The 20,473-nt window shown below is 29.4% G+C and overlaps 1 protein-coding gene across 2 annotated transcripts in view; it reads left to right on the top strand.

Moving 5' to 3' along the window:
- Positions 1–18,721, top strand: part of LOC107074051 (uncharacterized) — a 135,625-nt gene extending 116,904 nt beyond the window's left edge. For both annotated transcript variants that reach the window (XM_089177181.1, XM_089177182.1), the window contains 2 exons: positions 8,891–8,936; positions 16,576–18,721. In XM_089177181.1, coding sequence (XP_089033307.1) covers positions 8,891–8,936; positions 16,576–17,181 — 652 coding nt within the window. In that variant the 3' untranslated portion in view covers positions 17,182–18,721. The remainder of the gene's footprint in view (positions 1–8,890; positions 8,937–16,575) is intronic.
- The last annotated feature ends 1,752 nt before the right edge of the window (positions 18,722–20,473 follow it).

Below are 20,473 nucleotides of genomic sequence, written 5' to 3'. Positions count from 1 at the left end.
TACATTTTCCTTCGTTATTTACATACACACATATATACATACAGATACACGCATATACAACTTGTCTATCTTCTTTTCTTTTTCTCTTTCTAAATGTGAAAAAGAAAAAAGAAAGAAGAAGCTAATGCAGACGTTAGATCCGTCATTTGCAAACACGCACTAGCACTAACAACAGCAACCATCAGCAACAGTTGCAGTTCTCCGCCATTACTACTTTACCTATGTACCGTCCGACTTTATAATTCTCACACAAACGTTCCGTGCCGATTTCACGTCGGATCTCATTACCGAGAGGATGTGAGAACCCGTTAGAAAACGATCGAATCCCTCGTTCTCGTTTGTTAAAAGGAAAATATCTATGTAAAGTAATAAAATGAAAATAAGGAGAATAGTTGGTTATATTGAGAAAAACAGGATGGTGAAATTCTCTTTATATCTCTCTCTCTCTTCCCTTCTTTTAGAAATTCGCCCGTGTCGAATCGTAGTTCTCATTTATTACCATGAAAAATAAAAGAATAAATTAAAAAAACTTCCATTCTTACTTCTTAAACTCTACAGAGAGGTTAAATATTTTTACGTTTATATTATTCAGAAAACACAAAATGAATTTCTACAAAAATAATGACATAAGTTAAAAATTAAGTAAAAACCATAAAAAGTTTATATACCTAAGATTATATATTATATTATTATATATATATATATATATATATATATATATATATATATATATATAAATTAAATATATTATAATATATATAAAACCATAAAGATAATCTGAATTATTGTATATATATAATATTCATATTGACTACTACATATATACATACTATAAAAAAATTCCCCACGTGTAAATTTGGGAAGGAGAGAGAGTGAGATGTCCTTATGCGCGTGTTTTCTCTCTTCTAACAGAAAAAAGAAACAGAAGGAACTACAGAAAGGAAAAAGAAGAAGAAGGAGAAGAAAAGAAAGGAAGAAAGGAAGGGAAAAGAAAAAAAAAAGAAAAAAGAAAAGTGCAAAAGCATCGTTGGTAGAAGCGGAAAGATGACGAAGTGGAAGCTCGGACTCTAATCCACTTATGTTAGCGGGACGGCTTTGATGCCAGGCCGCGAAAAGGTTCGCCGCTTACCATTATTCAGCGACTCGTTGCGAAACTCGTTCGGGATATTATTCGCCGGTTATTTTTTTTTCTTTTTTCTTTCTATTTTTTTCTTCTTTTGCAAAAGTCCGATTCAAATACACGATCGCAATCTCTCGCGCTGAGCGTTTTGCTACATTACGAAGGCAACAACGTTGAGTACAAGGAAAACACAAGGATCGTTCTACTTCCTCGCTTCCTCGACACCACCCTACCAACCCTAACCTCTCACCACACTTTCTTCCCTTTCTTCTACCGTCATTCTCTCTCTCACTCTCTCTCTCTCTCTCTCTCTCTCTCTCTCTCTCTCTCTCTCTCTTAAGTTCTTCTTATTTTTTTTTCTTTTTTTTTATCATTCCAACGTCAGAGTTTAATAAGCAAAATTTTCTTTTTTTGTACTTGAGATTTCTTTAATTGAAAATATAAGATTGAACACACATTTATGTGTCATTATTATTTTCATTGTATATTATTCGCGTTATTAGACACGACCACGGCGTGTCCGCAATTATCTGAAAACGAATCTTTTTTTTTCTTTTTTTAAATCGTGCAAATAATTCATATACAGCCGACCTTCGATTCTAGTTACCCCTTTTTTTTCCTTTCTTTTATTTTTTACGTACAATCGAAATATCACTCAAAAGTAATTTATTGATAATATGAGGAGAATGTTTCTTCGATGATATTTGTTTAATTGAAAAACGAGATTGAATATCTTATTTATACGAAAGAAAGTAAATAATTATCTTGAAATAATATTTTTTTATGTTTATTTTTAACTTCGTACAAATTGACGCCTTATAACTTCGATCATATTTTTATTTTTCAATCTAATCGATTTATGTATACACCTCATTATACGAAGTTTAATAACGAGAATGAGTTGTGCTTGGAATAATGAGAAAATGTAATTCTTTTTTTTTCTTTTTTCTTTTTATTTTTTTTAATTTTTTTTTAATTTTTTTTTTTTTTACAAAATCCTATAGCATAAGATGTATCACGCGCTTCGATAATTATAATTACTCTCGAGTTGGGGCGTGCGCTGTTGTTCCGATTAGGGAAATGGTTACATAGCGGTAGAGTAGTTCCAGCATGTTTCGTAAAAGCAATTAAAGAAACGTCCGTTATTAGTACGTCCTAGATCGACAAAACCAAGAGAAAGAGAAAGAAAAAGTGAATGAGATAGAGAAAAAGAAAGAAAGAGCTAGATACATAGATAGAAGGACAAAGGTGTATTTAGGTATACTTCGTGAGATTCATTTTTCAATGTGGAAAGGGAATAGAGTTAGAGTGCGAAAGCTCGTTTGGATGACATTGTTATTACACGTCCAGTGATTCTCTCAATGACGAACGTACAAAACTATGCCGAGATAAATTGCAGGTGCAATTTCTCGTCTACGTAGAAAATTAATGAAAAATACAGGCGGTTAGTGTTAAAAAGAAACAGACATTCAAACATACTGAAAAAGAGGGGGATAGATAAAGGTAAAGAATGATAAAGATAAAAATAAAGAAAAAGATAGAAAGAGAGAGAGAGAGAGAGAGAGAGATAGAAAAGTTGCACAAGGTTTTCATCGGATCAGCACGCTGTAAATTTTCCATTAAGTTGAACGCGCGACTAATCTCTCTCGGTACGTGGCCTCTTAGAGTCGGCTTTGGACACGCATTTCCCATGACAAGGACATTGACGATGAAGAAGACGAAGAAGAGAACAGAAAGTGAGAAAGAGAGAGTGAGAGTGAGTTAGTGTGAGAGAGACATCATAGTAGGTAGTACATAATAATAATGATACGCGAATCGAGGGTAACCGAGTCTCGCAGTGAACGGCGGGTGTAATTAGGGACGCCCGTCTAACCGCGAAATTTCGTGATCTTATTAAATCCAGAAGGACAACGAGCGAGAGAGCAAGCAAGCAAGCAAGCAAGCAAGTACGCCGCACCGTCCAAAGAGAAAAAGGGAAAGGCTAAATTATTATTACTCGCGGGCCAAGGCTCGTCGTCGTCGTCCTTTTTCACTCTCTTCCCCCCCCTCCTCTCCTCCCATACCTCCCACCCCACCCATCACTCTTTCTCGTACTTTAATCTTGCGTGTGTTAAATCTACACACGTATATTTTTCTGATATATTGTAAGAAAGATGATTGTTAAATCCATACGATGAATCATTGGTCGATTAACACACACATTCACCCATATATTTCTTTTTATTTTATATTTATTTCTTTTTTTTTGTTAATTGCAACGTCGATAAAGTAGGAAACTTTACAATTTTGTTATTCATTTATTTTTCTTTTTTTTTATGAATCCTATTCAATTCTATAAATTACAGGTATTAAAATATATTTACATAGCTTTAAGAAGATTGAAATAATATTATTAAAAAAAAAAAGGAAAAAGTTCAAACACACATTCACATTCACATTCACTTGTGAAAGGATTAAAATGATATAACTTTTAAGTATAAAAAAAAAAAAAAAGAAAGAATATGAGAATAATGTGTCGTGTCGGTAAATGAGGTAACGAGGTCCTATTGATCCTTTTACAACAATGGACTCAAATATATATCTATTCTCGAAAGAAATGAAAAATTTTCGTGAGAAACTCGATCTCAATCGAAGAAGAATAAGAAGAAGCAAAAAAATGTAAAGGAAGATAAAGAAAGAAGAAGAAGACTACTATATTTTTAAATACACACGCGCTCTTACACACGTGCACGCAAGCACACGTACATATGGGAATCCGTCATTGAACGGGAACCGAGTCGGTAGCAGGTACAAATTATCTTCGCAACTATGTCCGCCAGACTGACCATTAAACTTACGACAAGGGGTAATCATCAGCATCCTTCACAGGGTATATGAAGTTACGGAGAGATCGGATCAAAAATGCGAGCATGGTTTTATGAAAAAAACAAGTATGTATGTATGTATGTGCTATAAGCAAAGGACTAAACGTTAAAAGAAAACGAATTTTTCGTCGTCATTTTACCTGTTAGGGAACAACAAAAAAAGAAATCACGAATCCTATTGCCAATCACTTTTGATTTACGGTATAATATATGCGTATTCGGTGGGAGGGGTGGTAATATAGGGAATCAGGACAACTTTGTTGAAAGAAGTGAACTGTGTTGCACGGCACCTCAAACTTTCATCCCTCTTTTTTTTTTTTTTTTACATTTTTCTTTTCTCTTGACTGCTATTAAGTTTTATTAAATTCTTCCTGCTTTTTATTTATTCGAGTGGATTGGTGTTGGATACAATAATTAAATTGTGTCAAAAGTTTCTTTTTTTAAGGGGGATTTTACATACACGATATATTTTTTTATTTTTTTTGATTGTTCGTTATTTCAATGAAAATTGTTTCATTTTTATCTGGAAATGGAATTAATTGTACAGAAATAATAATTTGAATATACTAATATTTTATTATACACCTAATGCACGTTGACAAAAAAAGATATTAAAAAATCTTGTTAATACTGGAAATAAATTTTAATAAAGAAACAGTTTCACGCGAACATGAATTTCAATAATATTTATGACTCTCTATTTTTCATCTTTTATTCTATTTTTATCATCAATTCTCACACTCGAGGATAACCGGCGCAAAACTTTTTAATGACGGATTATTTTCACGCAATCGTGGATCAATTTTGATGTCTCTTTCCGTTTCTCGTGTGATCGATCTAACTCTCATTTTCAACGTTCGCGAAACTCCAATATGGTCGATTGACATGCAATGCAATGAAAACGAATTCGCAAAATCGATTGGCGCAAAAAAAAAAAAAAGTATCGATTCAACTTTTGTCTTTCGATCTTACCGCAACACGCAACTCGAATTTCTCTTTTTCTTTCCAATTCTATTTTGAGTTGGTTTTTTTATTATTTTTATTTTTTTTTTGTTTTTTTTTTTTAATTATTTTTTTCCCTCCCCTATATAGGAGTGAGTGTAGAAGGTCAAAGGATAATAATAATCGATATCGTTCTCTCTCGTAACGCAACTTCTTTGAACGCTTAGAGCTCGCGGAATCGCTTCAAGGATATTTCGAATGCGCAGCACTTACATGGAGATAAGGAAAATTAAATCCTATTAAGTTGTTGTTATCGTAATTACGATCGCGCTCGATCTAACGTTCCCCGAGAAAGGAGCCGACAAGCTTACTTTGGATTATCTCTTTCTTTCTCTTTCTCTTTCTCTTACTCTTTCTCTTACTCTTACTCTTACTCTCTCTTTCTTTCTCTTTCTCTCTTTTTTACTCACTCACGATTTTGTATTATTTATCGATTACATACGTATTCGTCTTTATTACAATTTTCTTTAATTCGTTTATCATCCTGTAAAATTGTCCTTACACACCACATTATATACATGTTCATCCATCATCAATTTATTAGATCATCTTTTCAATTATTTTTAATATGAATTTTTTTTCTTTTACAATATGCAAATTTCTATTTTTTCCTAATTTGTTTTTTTATTTTTATTGCTTAATAAATTTTTGCGTCATCATTGATTTATATTGAAATTTGTTTTCTTCAATTATTAATCACCTTCTATGTCTCACTAACGAATTAATTAATATGATCTAACAGGATACAGTGGATCCTTTATTAATTTTTTTTTTTTTTTTTAATTAGCAAGAATTCTATTTCTATCTTTTCTATTTAATAATTTTGTTTTTATCAGTTATTTAATAAAATCGTTAATTTTTTATTCGAACTTTTGATTTATAATCATCCTGTCAATTTGATCACATCAACAGATGATGTCAAAATACGGACACGTTTATTAATTTTTTTTTTTTAAATTAATTTACATATGAGCTATATACCTTACGGTTGTTGTTCTGTTTAGTATATTTCTCTTCCTCTCTTTAAGAATTTTATATTTATAAATCTGAAACTTTCATTCTGTATTTTTAACTTTCGTTAATTATTCGACAAATTTGTTAACACATTCCCAAAATCAATCACGTGTAATTCAGGATATGTTCGTTGTCCTTGATTTTTCTCGAGAAAATATAAAAAAGGAAGAAAAAAAAATGTGGAATAATTTCACGATAGCAGGTTTTATCGATCCTTTTATATGATTTATCCTCTTTCTTCGATCGTCCTTGGCAAATCGAAGGAGATGATCTTCGAGTTGAAGAAAAAAAGGCTTGATATACCTGTAATTTCGACAGCATTTGCCCGAAAATCTTCGGCAAACGGGCGTGTTGTTCCTAAACACGAGAAAAGAAAGGATGAAAGAAAAGAAGGAAGGAAAGAAAGGAAGGAAAGGAAAGGAAAGGAACGGAAAAGAAAAGAAAAAAAAATATGTAGCTTCTGTGTGCGCGGTAATCACTGAGATTTCTTCGCGATTTCGTGGAACATCTGTGCAATTTGCGTGCAAAATGATGAGTGGTAAGAATGCCTTAGGGTGTCTCGCTGTGATCGACTTCTTGCCCTTATATCGATGATGATCTTCCTATCCTTCATCCCAACTATGAACCCTAACTTACTAGAATCTATTTTATTCTTTTATTTTTATTTACTATTATGCGATCATAAAAAACCATCAACCCCGGGAAAATACGAAGAAACTTTTTGCCCCCCAATCCAATGTTTATCAAAATCACAGATCCTACATATGAAGATTTGTTAATTAAATTTTTTTTTAAATCAATAGATTAGAAATTATCCTAATTACTTTTGGAAGAATTTTAAAATCATTAATCTGCCAGGAAAATACGAAGAAACTTTTTCCCCTAATCCAATGTTTATTAAAATCACAGATCCTACATATGAAGATTTGTTAGTTGAATTTTTTTTTTAAATCAATAGATTAGAAATTATCCTAATTACTTTAGGAAGAATTTTAAAATCATCAATCGAGCAAATACGCAAAAATTACTTCCCCCTCCACTCACCTCAATCGAATATTTCCGGAATGAAGTTTTTTTAATTGAATTATTTTTGTCTAAATGTCATCGATGAATGAGAAATCATCCTAATCACTTTTGGAAAACCGCAAATAGATAGATAAATAGATAGATAGATGTAAAGAGAAATAACGTATTCTCGCAAGAAGTGAAAGGTGAATAGATTATATTTAGAAAACTATAGAAACAGATAGATAGATACATATGTATATATATTTACGAACATTTGACTCTATCGCAACGTTGAACTATCAGTCGCCCATTATACGAACGAACGTAGAGAGTTCTTCGGGATTACGTGGAACTCGATAAGAAGAGGGAAAAACTATTCTTGGTGAGAATCGAAATGTTCTCACGAAGGATTAATGTATTTCTATTTTAACTCATATGTCCTTTTGTTATTCTTATAATATGAAAGAATAAGGCAAAAAAAAAGATTAAAAATAATAATAATAAGAAAATAACGATGATAATGATGATGATGATGATAATGATGATGAATATCACAGACTCATAATTACATGAATGATATCATAGTAACATAATATAATAGATAGCTACTTTAATTCCGTCACATTCGATCGTGTTAATGATAATACAAAGAAATTTATAAATATTAAAAAAATTAAATATGAATATAAAAATTATAAATATATATATGAATATACAAGTACATAGATATTAAACAGATATATAATTTAAAGATTTATACGAGAAATAAGATTTTATCTGGCTTTGATAAAGGAGTAAAATAAAATCGGTATGAGGATAAAGATTTGTTTGGTTCTCGAGGGAGCCTAATGGATATTAATAGTCTCGTCTCAACTCGTCTCGTCTCGTCTCGTCTCGTCTTGAAAAAGAGAAGGATCAAGAAAAGAAAAATAAAAAGAAAAAATTTCCGACCAGTCTTACCAAAGGAATTTAAAATTTTGACGCGTAATGATCCAAAGGCGTAATGCAATTAATCGATAGGTTTAATATCGTATCGATCCTGTCATCCAACGCGAATGCAAAGTAAATTAATAATTTAATGGTCATCTCGATGACCATGGTCAAGCACCATTAATTCTATTTTATTTGTATTTTTCTTTTTTTTCTTTCTTTTGTTTTTGTTTTTCTTTCTTTCTCTTTACGAAGCGATTAGCTCTCGTAACGCCGGTCGTTGGCAATTTCCATAATCTTCTCACGGATGTGTTATGAGGTCAGATCAGCAATTCATCGTTTTACCCTCGTTTCTATAACACATGTTTTTCTTTCATTTTTACTATCTTTCTAAATAATCTAAGATTTTTATGCGTGTTAAAAAACATTATAAAGTAATTAATTTCTTCTAGTAATTTTAAATTGCATACAAATTGCTTTGGTATCGTGAATTTGTTCTTATTCATATCTTTTTTTTTTTTTTTTACAGCTAGAAAATAAACAAAATGAAACAAATTTATTTTAAGGGTAAAATAAATTTGATTTTTCATCGTTAACGTATGGCTTTTAAAATATATTTTAATTTATATGATATATCAATATATCATTGATTTTGTCTTGAGTAATTTTTCTTTTTTTATTTCATCAAATTATAAGTAAGATAAATGTTTGTATTTTTATGATTTTATTTTCAAATTGATGTATCATTAGTATTTGTATTTATACTTGATAGTTAATATTAGTCGTCATAGTATAAAGATGAATCGATGATTATCTTGATAATAACTATTATCGAAGATTTCTTATGCGATTTAATAGATTTTAATTCGATCCTATTTTCTCCTTGACAATAATTAATCTTTTTACTATAATGATCACCTATACTTAAATTGTTTTTCTTATTTATTTTCAGAGAGGAATTAGCTATGAAAATCGGTCTGACGGAAGCAAGGATACAGGTTAGTATCAAAACACCTATTTCAAAATCTAATTATCTCAATTACGTTGAATAAGAAAATTTCAACGATAGAAACAAAAAATAACCATCCAAATATTTCTTTTTACAAAAAAAAAAAAAAAGAAAAAAAAACGAGAAAATTAATCGAGCACGAATGCATATATTTGCGTTTTTACGCAAAATTAGATTATTTATTAGATCGTTTGGAAGCTTTTGACATTTGATTGTGTTAATAGCACCTAGTCAATAATCCGTGTGATTGCGTTTGCTTGCCTCAAGCTAAGGATTATGAGAGAAAATAACTTTACTAACACACCATCTTGTTGCACGACTATATATATGCGAATCTACACAAATATGCAGAAAAATATTTAGATATATGAGTTGACTAATAAGTAATGTCGGAATATTTAATATAAAAAAATCAATGTTTTTTATTACGAGATAAAATATTAAAGATTTTCTAATGACAAATATTTTAAACTGTTATTTAAATATGTTAATAATGTTCAATAAAAAAATTTTCAAGATATGAAATATCATAAATAATGTTGTTCATATATGATTTATACAATTTCTTAAATTATTTTTTTATAAACAATATCTTAAATTATTTTTTTTTTATTAGAAAATAAATACTTATTAAATTATTTTTAACGAGTGAAATAACAGCTACAAAAATTACCGACATTATATTTATTGGCTAACTAAATATATAGAAATTGAATGTATAAATGACTACACATGTTAACTAACACGTGCACACGCTAATTTGTAGATATACTCGCGCCTGCCAAGTAACACGCGATCGAACGAAGATAAAAGTTCCTTTTGTGTCGTGTCTTACCGGGAAGACTATTAATTCGCCTAGTGGCAAATAGATTACATAAATTTCCACGAGATTTACATGACGTTGTTCCGTTGAACGATTCAATGGAATTACGTACTTACTTACTAACGTTAATAAATGCTTTAGTATAATTGATATACTATGAAATAAAGAAATAAAAACTCATATTGTAAAATAAATCGAAATTATCAATGCAATTTCACATATCAAATAATGTTAATATTCACACACACACACACATATTACATGAAATTTTCATGTAATTAAAATTCAAATATTTTAATATTTAAAATAATTCAAACGACAACACTCATTAATACGTTCATTAAATAAATCTAATTTTGTTTTGCAATGAAATTTTAAGAATTGTATATTTAAAAGATTCAAATGGCTTTATAAACGAAAAGAACGAATGCCTTTTTATTTGAATGACAGGTAAACCATGAAAAAGAGAAAGAGCGAGAAAGAGAGAGAGAAAGAGAGAGAGAGAGAGGTAAAACGTGTTTGCTCGTTGCGTGAACCACCAGCTAATTTGCTCAATTAGTTTAATTTATTCTCGGTATTTACTCGGCCCTTTTTCCAACTTCTTTCGACGCCACACGTTGACTCTTTCCGTTTCATTTTCTTTTATTTTTATTTTTTTTTTCTTCTATTTTCCTCCTTGTAAATCTACGTTTACATCTCTATCTCACTTTCTCTCTCTTTCCTTTTTATTTTTACTATAATCATATAACACCTGTATTTTCTTATCCTAAGAAAGGAGTGAAAAAAAAAATATTCACCTATGATTTGCACGTAGAGAAAAAAGAAAATAAAAGAATAAAAATCTTAGGTTATCAAAATAATCCCTATGTAATATTTAGTTACATATATATAGAAATGAGAACCACTGTTCACGTAAATGACACGGTACCACGGCTCACAGCTGCGTTAATCATTTTCAGGAATCTCTGAATGGATATAATACAAACACACACCTAAACGTTCTCATATATATATATATGTATTTTACTGTACATTCGACTCACGAAGGAAAAGGTGTTCTCGTCCTCGAGCTACGAAGTATAATGACTTCTTACATGATTATATTCGCGTGGGCTACGTACGAGAAAAACTCCCACGCGAATTACTCGGGCGTGAAATATTTTTCTCGTTGCTTTTCAAATTTCATCAAACTGAATTAACATTTTTCTTACTTTCCATTTTTTTTTCTTTTTTTTTTTTCCTCAAATTTATTCTTATCTATCGAACTAACGAAGTATATCGATTAATTGACGTCCACTATACAATAATAATCATAATAAATAAATTAAATTATGATTTGTAATGGAATAGAATAAATTTAAAATTATAATTTATATAATATTTTAATTTAAATATAAAAGAGAGAGAGTAAACATTTGAGATTATTATTATTAAATTTGGATTTTTAATAATTTGGTAAATATTAATTTATAAATGGATCAAGTATACTAAAAAATCTTTAAATAATTCTTGTTTTAATATACCTATAATGCATCACAAAATAAACCTTTTGTTATTTCAAAGTAGAAGTGAATTTGCAAGAGTGAAAACAAAATTTGATATAAAATATATTAATTTCATTTTTTATTTAAATTAACGTACATATTTTGTAATGAAAATATCTAAATTTTTGTTAACATTCAACAATTTTTAAATTAACACAGGCGTATTTGAGAGAATCAAAAAACCATCCAACTAAATTTAAAACTTCCTTCCTTATCCGATACGATAATAAGACCACCTCTTCCCTCCCCCTCCTGCTCCTCGTCATTTGCTCGCCTTCCGAGTTACGTAAAAGTACAAATCGAATTACGAATCTGACTAAAGCGGATGCTTGTGGATAACCGTCAATCGTGTCGGCGCGTGCGGTTTCCACGAGGAAAGATTACGTCATTCTTTGTTCAACAGGGAAAAGAAAAAAACAAAAGAAATATATATACACAAAATTTTAAATAAATACCACCAAACGTAATAATTAACTAAGCCGTGTAACCGATTAGAACGATATTATTATTCAATGTTAGCGATCTAATTTTTTCTCATTTTTTTTCTTTTTTAATCTTTTTCCTCTTCTTCGTAAAGTATTATTTATTATTTTTTTTTTCATTCGTCCCTGTAATTTCGTAACTTGTCGAAAAATTATTTTCTAAATTGTTCAAACAATTTTCATAATATTTTTTATTAAACAACAACACACAGAAATCTTTTTTCAGTTGTTACGTGTTAATCCATGAATGTAAAAGTGTGTTAATTATCCGTGACGAATATATCATTAAAATGAAATCAGTATTATTTTTATTTAATATTATCACACACACACACACACACACACACACATACATACATACACATTTGTTCTTTTTTTTTACTATAAATTATTTCCTTTACATTTTTTGTCCAGTATTTTTCTGACAATAATTTTCTAAATGATTTATAAACAATTTGAAAAATAGTTTTATCTAAAATAGAAATCTTTATTTCATAATAATCTGAACAATTTTATTACAAAAAAAAAAAAATCAAATCACGTCTAATCAAATTGATACAAAAACAATTTGAACAATAGTTTTATCAATAATAAAATCAAAATCTTGTTTTTATAATAATCTGACTAAATTCATAATAATCTGAATCACGTCAAACCAAATTGATACGAATTGAACACAATTTATCATAATGCTATAATAATATTTTTACTCAATTCTATTATAAAAGAAAATAATTTGAACGAATGAATCACCAATAGTTTGTCATAACGAAAAAAACATCTTATTTCCAACCGTGGTATACTAATTTATGAGTTGGTATAATAGCGGGACGTACGATAGGTGCAGTCAGTCGATATTTTAGTCAATTTAATTTCTTGTCTATCGTAAAATATAATTATTTGAGTTTGGACAAGGAAAAGGGGTGGAAGATGTCGGCGTTGTTACAAAGATAGGGAAAGGGGAAGGGACAGGGGCCAAGGGAGATTCTCTTCGTTCGTATAATTAATGCGGCACGATTAGGTTCCGGCGGGCCCAATGATTGGGTTTTGTTTTAAAAGCCGCGACTCGGATGTTTAGCGCCCTGCTGGGGGCCCAATCCTCTACTCTCTGGGGGGTCCTAGCACCCTTTACCCTTCCCAAACCCCCTTCTTCTTCTTCTTCTTTCAATCTTCACGAGACCATAGTTTCTTTTCTATGATCTTGACCGGCTCAACTAAAACATACGCCCTTTCTCAATTCTCTTTCTTTTTTTTATCTATCGGTTTTTCCTACCATCTTTTGATCCATCGGATCGATAGATCCATGATTATCCGGTAATTTGTTCAAGGTTTCTGGACATTAAATTATTATTGTAATTTATTATTTGCTAAAGAAATGTTTCACTTTATAAATTGTTTATTATATAAATTTGTTAGAAATAACTTATAATAGATTTGTTGATTGTTCTTTTCACAATTTTTCTTTATCATATAATAATAATAATGATAATGTAATATTTAATTGATTTTAATTCATTATTAGTAAAATTAATTATTATTTTTATTACAAATGACTCTTTTTATTGTGATATCTTTTTTCACCACTTTCATGGGTTTTTCCTTTTTAGTCATGTTTTAAAACAAACTAGGATTACTGTGAGAATATTTTTATTCCAATCTCACACAGGCTTTTCATTATCACACACACTATTATTATTTATTATTAATACTAAATTTTGATATTTTAAAATTATCTGTTTTAAATTAGTATTGCATCAACTTCCGATAGGATTTAACGTTAATATTATTATATGTTCGATTTAATGATTAATTTCTTTCACAATCGTACAGAAAAACCAGTTGCTTGAAAAGATTCTTAAGAATTGCAAAGTCATCTTTCTCTCTATCTCTTTCTCTCTCTGTCTGTTTCTTTCGATCTTCCATTTAACCGTCAAACAAATTACTAACACGACCAAACGTTCAAAGAATATACACATCTTCTAAACTCGAATGATTAAAAAAAAAAACGAAAACAAAAAAAAGGGAATAATTAGAAACGCAAATTTTTGAAGAATGGAAAGAACTAATTCTATTTTATTGATAGCAAAAAAGTGAACATAAGTATAGTTGTGTAGATCAACAATAAAAGGGAACGTAAACGTTAACGTATGCAATGATCAAGAATGAACCAAGCAGATTTTCATAGAACGAAGAATAAATCATTAATAATCTTTAAATCATCGGATGATAAGACTACGATACTTGTAATATAATCGTTCAAAGAAATCGATGATGATAATATAAAGACAAAGTTCGAAATGACTCGATTATAGATTATAGATATAAATCATTATGATTACTAATAAAATTCAGTATAAATCAATTTTACATTGTTACGTGTAAACGAATAATAAATAATTTGTTATGCGTTTGCAAATATGTTAAACAAGTTTTTACATAAGGAAGATTGTCTATTCGACATAAAAAGAGATAGAGAGAGAGAGAGAGGAAAAGAGATTTATGCGAGATTTGTTTATTTCTTTTTACGATACTAAATTAATAATTTCTTTTTATACATTTGTAATAACAATAAATCACGATTTTATGAACCTTCGATATTTTTTCCTCCCTCTTTGGAAGATATAAAATAAAATTAATGAGATAGATGTGAATAATTTATTTTATTTGCAATAATAATCAACCACGCATTTTCATATACGAGTTTGTTGAGTTTTTTTGTTTGTTTGAAAAGTAATTCCGATTAGTCGCAGTTTATCGATACCTAACTTTTATTCCAAACTTCAACATTATTTTATATTGCATTTTTATTACTGTACAAGTAAAGATGCGATGCAAGAGAGAACAAAATGATTTACAAAACAAAATTGTTAAATGAATCCCAGAATTAAAATTGATTTTTGAAATTTCGTTCGAATATTTACGATTTGAAAGATGAGTGTCTCTTCCCCTCCCTCACATTTAAATCATCCAATTGAAGAAGGGTAGTATATCAAAGTGAGAAATTGAATTCATCAAATTGGACCATACACGATTATTCAAAAAACCTTTCAGATTCAGAATATGAAAACATCCAGTCTGATTTATCATTGCAAGAATATAAAATTACTTATCGAACAATATAATAGATAAAATTATTAGATATATATTTTTTATTTTTTACAAGATAAAAGGGTAGGAGAGTAAGAAGATCCTTTTACAAACAATTTAATCTCAAACGAAAACTAATCTTAAATAAAATTCGACTGATCGAATAAGTTGGATTGCATCGAATATTATTTAGTATTGTCACGAAAATAGTGAACGACCATGCGAAAAAGGAAGAGAAACAGAGAGAGAGAGAGAGAGAGAGAGATAGATAGAGAAAAATATACGAAATGAGAAGTTTAAAGAAATGTAGAGGGTGGGTGGGAAGGGGTTAAAGTTTTCTAGAAGCTACCGAATCGCGTCTAGTTGGTTATATAGTTTTGTTTTTGTTTTTCATAATTCTAAATCGTGATACGAAAAATAAATTTCTTAGAACGATTGTGTGTCGGGTCGCGAGGAAGACACGAAAGAAAAATCGATCCAACAAGCTTACGAACGATTGGCTCTACCTTTTGCCTCCCTCGTACGAAGAAACGGTGAGAGAAGAGTAGGGGGACTTTAAGAAAAGGGACGAAATGAGTGCTAACAACAAAAGGAAAAGAGAAAGAGAAAGAGAGAGACACTTCCGTTGAACCGATCGGAGCTACTCGACTCTTCGTAGAAACTTCGCAATGGAATGCGTTCAGAACGAACAACAAGTACCGCCAACGAAGATTCTCTCTTCTTCCTCTTATCCTTTCCATTCACGTTAGATTTTTCAATCGAACTTAAATACAATTATCTATTTTTTTTTATCCCCCCTAGAAAAGAAAGTTAATTTTTCTATGTATCCTGGATGCGTGCAATAAATTGTCTGAGAGAAAAAAATTAAATTATCTATTTATTTCTTTTGGTCAATAATTTTTCAATATTTTTAATTAAACAGATTTTGTTAAATAAATTGTTAATATAAATAATATATTTGTCAATAATTTAATTATAAATAATAAATAAATTGTCAATATTTTAAATATATATATATATATATATATATATATATATCTGGTTTTTAAATACTGACCATTTATTTATAAATATTGAAAATAAATTTCATCAAAATATACATTTATAAAATTTAAATTAAACCCCTACGTTTGAACACAAATATTTAAATTTTGCAATAATCATTTCTACTTATATAAAAATTATATTTTATTAATTCGTTGAATATTTAGTTAAGATCTGGTTTGATTTCAAAGAGAAAAGGTAAAAATTGTCGATAGGGGATAAAAGGAAGCTAAAGATGGTTGAAAGGAAGAATAAGAAGGAAAGAAAGAGGATGTGAGAGAGAGAGAAAGAGAAAAATTGTAAAGATCTTTGCCTCGAAGCAGCCTTCCGTTCGGTCGGAAGACCGCCGGTAATGATACGCTGCCGCCTTCCTGAAAAAGGTTGAGATGCGTCACTCTAACCGGAATTCGATCTCTCCGGGGTCGTCAACGACTTCCAAGGAAAGGTATCAATCCGCCATTCTGACCCGGAATCGAAACTACGAGTTCGTTGAAAGATTCTAACCATTTATCATTTAAGCCCACCCTAGTTTCTCAATTATTTAAATAAAATCTAACAACAATCATTTTTATATATGTATATAAAAAAAATACAATTAATCTTCAAACTACGAATAATTATTTTATTTCTCAATTTAATATGTTTCAGGTGTGGTTTCAAAATCGTCGAGCGAAATGGCGAAAGCAAGAAAAAGTTGGGCCCCAAGCCCATCCGTATAATCCTTATCTTGGATCAGGTGCACCCCCACCATCTGCAGTGGTAGCTCCTACGTTACCCAATCCATTCGCTCATTTGAGTAGTTTTGCTCTACGAAAGCCATTCGAAGCTTTTCGTTATCCACCATTGGGACATGGACCAGTTCTTCCTGGAGCATTCACAACTCATCCTTATCATCGAGCACCACCACCGTTGTTACCACCAGGCATGCCATTACCTTATACGTCAGCGGCATCCTTTCAAAGTCTATTGGCAAATATATCAGCTGCTCAAAGACCAAAACTCGTTCGAGGTTCTACACCACCGCCACCACCACCACCAGCACCAACAGCTCCGCAAATTACTTTGTCTCATCCACCGATTCCTCAACCACCACCACCACCTACGGCAAGTTCACCTCAAAGCTCACCAACGGGTAGCGTTGGTTTACCTGACATCGACAGAAGAACCAATAGCATCGCTTCTCTTCGTTTAAAAGCAAGGGAATACGAGCATCATCTTGAATTGCTCAGGAAAAGAGGTGATCTCATTAGCTGAAGATGGAATCTTATGGTTATGCATTTGATGATAATGATGTTAATGATGATGATGATGATGATGATTATTATTATTATTATTATTATTATTATTATTTTTATTATTATTATTATGACAAGAACGATGATGATTACTAGAAAATAATAATAGAACGATGATACTTCTCGGTTGATAAAGTAGTATCATAGTGAAAGTGAAACAAACGTGAGAAATGAACGGTAGAATATCAAAGTCATTCTGTAATTGCTAGAACAATTTAAAATACGAATTTAGTTAATAGTGTTCATGAGAACGTGAGAATATTCTCCCGTTATATTATTTTTTTAATTCATATTTTCGATCGATTAATTTCTTTCTTTGAAAATAACTATGTCAAAGCTGTCGAACGTTGTCATATGAATTTCGTTGATCGAAAAATCGATCGATAGTTTTTAAAAGTTATTTAAATATTTGCTACTTACAAAAAAGGACCTTTTTTTTTGGACATAAAAATTATCCTTGTAAAATACAAAAGGACTTTTTTTCTTAACATTAAAAGAATTTCGGAAACGAGGTGAGATAAAATTTGTTTTGTAATATCGATAAAAATGAGTAAAAAAAGAAAAAATAAACAAAGAATAAAATAAAAGGAAAAGTATTGTAATCCGAATGGAAAGTGTTGAAACAAGAAAGGAAAAAAAAGAAGAGCGACGAAGTATTTTCCGTCCACGAGATTTTTCTCGATTTACGATGAAATGCATTTGCATATTTACATTTTAATTTTGAAATATTTTATTACGAGGAAAAAAATGAAACAACGATAAATATCTACAAGAAATAGTAAAAATATGTATATTATTAATCATCGTTATCGAGAAATATTTTGTATTTTTCATTTACCTAATCGAATGTGTAGCAGCACAAGTACGTTTTGTAAAACGTAAAATTGCGAAATTCGATTGAAACGTTTTTACCAATTAAAATTACATCTTAAAATTAGAGAGAGAGAGAGAGAGACATTCTGTTTTTTAATAAAAAAAAAAAATAAATAAATAAATGGACAACGTAAAAGAAATGAATTAATATTTATATAAAATATAGACACACACGATATTTAGATAATAATTTAAGCAACTTTTTTTTTCTCTCTCTTCCTACGAAAAATTGTTTTTAAGACATAATAGGTTTTTACGCGCGATAACTTAATCATTTATTTTTATTCTAATTTTAATCTAATATAAGTAAACCTTGTAAATAATTAACGAAAGTAAAATATGTATTCTACAATTAATTGCATAAATTACGAAAGAAAATAATTCACCTAATTCTAATGGCTGTTTTTAAATTAGATCAACTTATCTATTCGACTAAATTTCTATAATTTCTATCAAACATTGTTCGTTGTCATTGTAAAACATATGTTTCCTATTATTCTACAATTTTTTCCCATTTATATTGTTTATTATATTAAACATTAGATCAATGTGTATATTGTACTTATTACTATTAACCTGTCTATCTTTTACTTACAGTGAATAAAATGACAACGATCACAAGAGAATGGACAATCACTTATTTACCTCTTTTCCCAATTTACAATAAAACTAAATATTCATTTAAAAAAAAAGACAATTAAAATAAATCTTAATTTACCAAAAAAATAATTCTCAATTTCAATTTACAACAAATGCAATTATTTTAAATAGTTTCAAGAATGAATAAAAATTATTTTGTTAAATATTTCTTAAAATATTGAATTTATTTATTTCTAAAAAAAAAAAAGAATATTCTTAACAGTTTGTTTATGTATTCTAAAATATAATGAAATACAATTTCAAAAATATTAAAAATCTTACATTTTATGAAAGCAACTTGTAAGTAGTCAACCTTCATCAGCTAGTTCACAACATTGAAAAAGGTAAGATAAAAATAATAAAAGAAAAATAATTCAAAGTAATTTGCGTTTAGCCATTCGTAACGAAGTCAGATCGAATATAAAGGATAAATCGATTAAAATGAATTAAAGTAGACGACAAGTTGATAGGTCGATCAAAAGTGACATACAAGTTAAGTGCATTACTATGTTGTTAGATAAAAATGCAATGTATCGAATTACTATGATATGAGGAAAGTAAATGTTAAATAATATCAGAAGAATGATAGTAAGCTGAGCTAAGTTTCTAATGAAATGCGTGTCTAATGACAGACGTTTTAGGTGTTGTGTATGTGAGTCACATGAACACACGTATGTAAAATGTTAAATATATTCTACAAATATAATTCAATTCACTTACTACTATAATATATGTATATATATATATACAAAGTGTTTCAAAATATGTGCTAGAATAAATTAAGGAGTGATTTCAGTAAGATATAATAAGGAAAAAAGAATCATATTAAAATAAATATGAATGTTCTTTTTAAAATATAATTAGAAGGAAAATATTCGGTTGTTGATAAAAAAAAAAAGAAAATAATACAAAACGTAAAGTATAAGTAAATGGGGCCGGAAAGTTTTAAACCTAACATAGAAATAATTATATTGTCTATCAAATTTACTTTTCCTAAACCATTGTAAGAAAAATTAATCCAACATGTAAAACTTACTATGTGCTCGTAAATTTTTCTTTTCTTCTTTTCAATAAATCTACCTCAATTATTCCAAAGGTATTAATTTTATTTTCACACAAGTATAATACAATATTTCTCGAAATTGATATACTTTTAGCCGATAGTGTACATAAATAAATTCATTTATGTATAATACGTAAGTATGTGTGTTTGTGTGTATGTGTATATATAAAAAAAAAAAATAAAAAATAACCACAAATTGGAATTGATTCCCGTAATTTAGTGAGAAAATTATAATAATTATAGGATAGCGTAGTAAAATCGTTTACGAGGAAAATGCTTTCGATATATTATTAAATATCGCTTGTAATAAACGAAGCGTATAGTCGCAGTGAACGTTAATATTTTTTTTTTCTTTCTTATTTTCGATCTTACAAAATAGGAAGTGTTAAAGGGCTAACATTTTTTTGTACGTAATATAACGTAGAAACGGCTGAATGAATTTCTTATGGGGAAAGTTGAAGAAAGATCGAGATAAATGAGCCATTAAACTGGTTTTCGAAGTGAGTTTGGACCGAACGATTTGTGAGAATGATAGAAATTTTGTTAGGTTCAAGATTAATGCTAGCGATATATAATATTTGAAAAATTATTATTGTATAATAGGATTTCGAAATTGCTTATATGTTAATGATCAAGTTTAATATACGTAAATGTTATAATAATAATTAATAAAATA

Source organism: Polistes dominula, unplaced genomic scaffold, assembly GCF_049000335.1.
Source record: "Polistes dominula isolate Pdom_NZ unplaced genomic scaffold, Pdom_raw_medaka contig_20, whole genome shotgun sequence".
Taxonomy (NCBI): Eukaryota; Metazoa; Arthropoda; class Insecta; order Hymenoptera; family Vespidae; genus Polistes; species Polistes dominula.
Note: the sequence above shows the minus strand (reverse complement) of the source record. Positions and strands in the feature narration are given on the sequence as shown.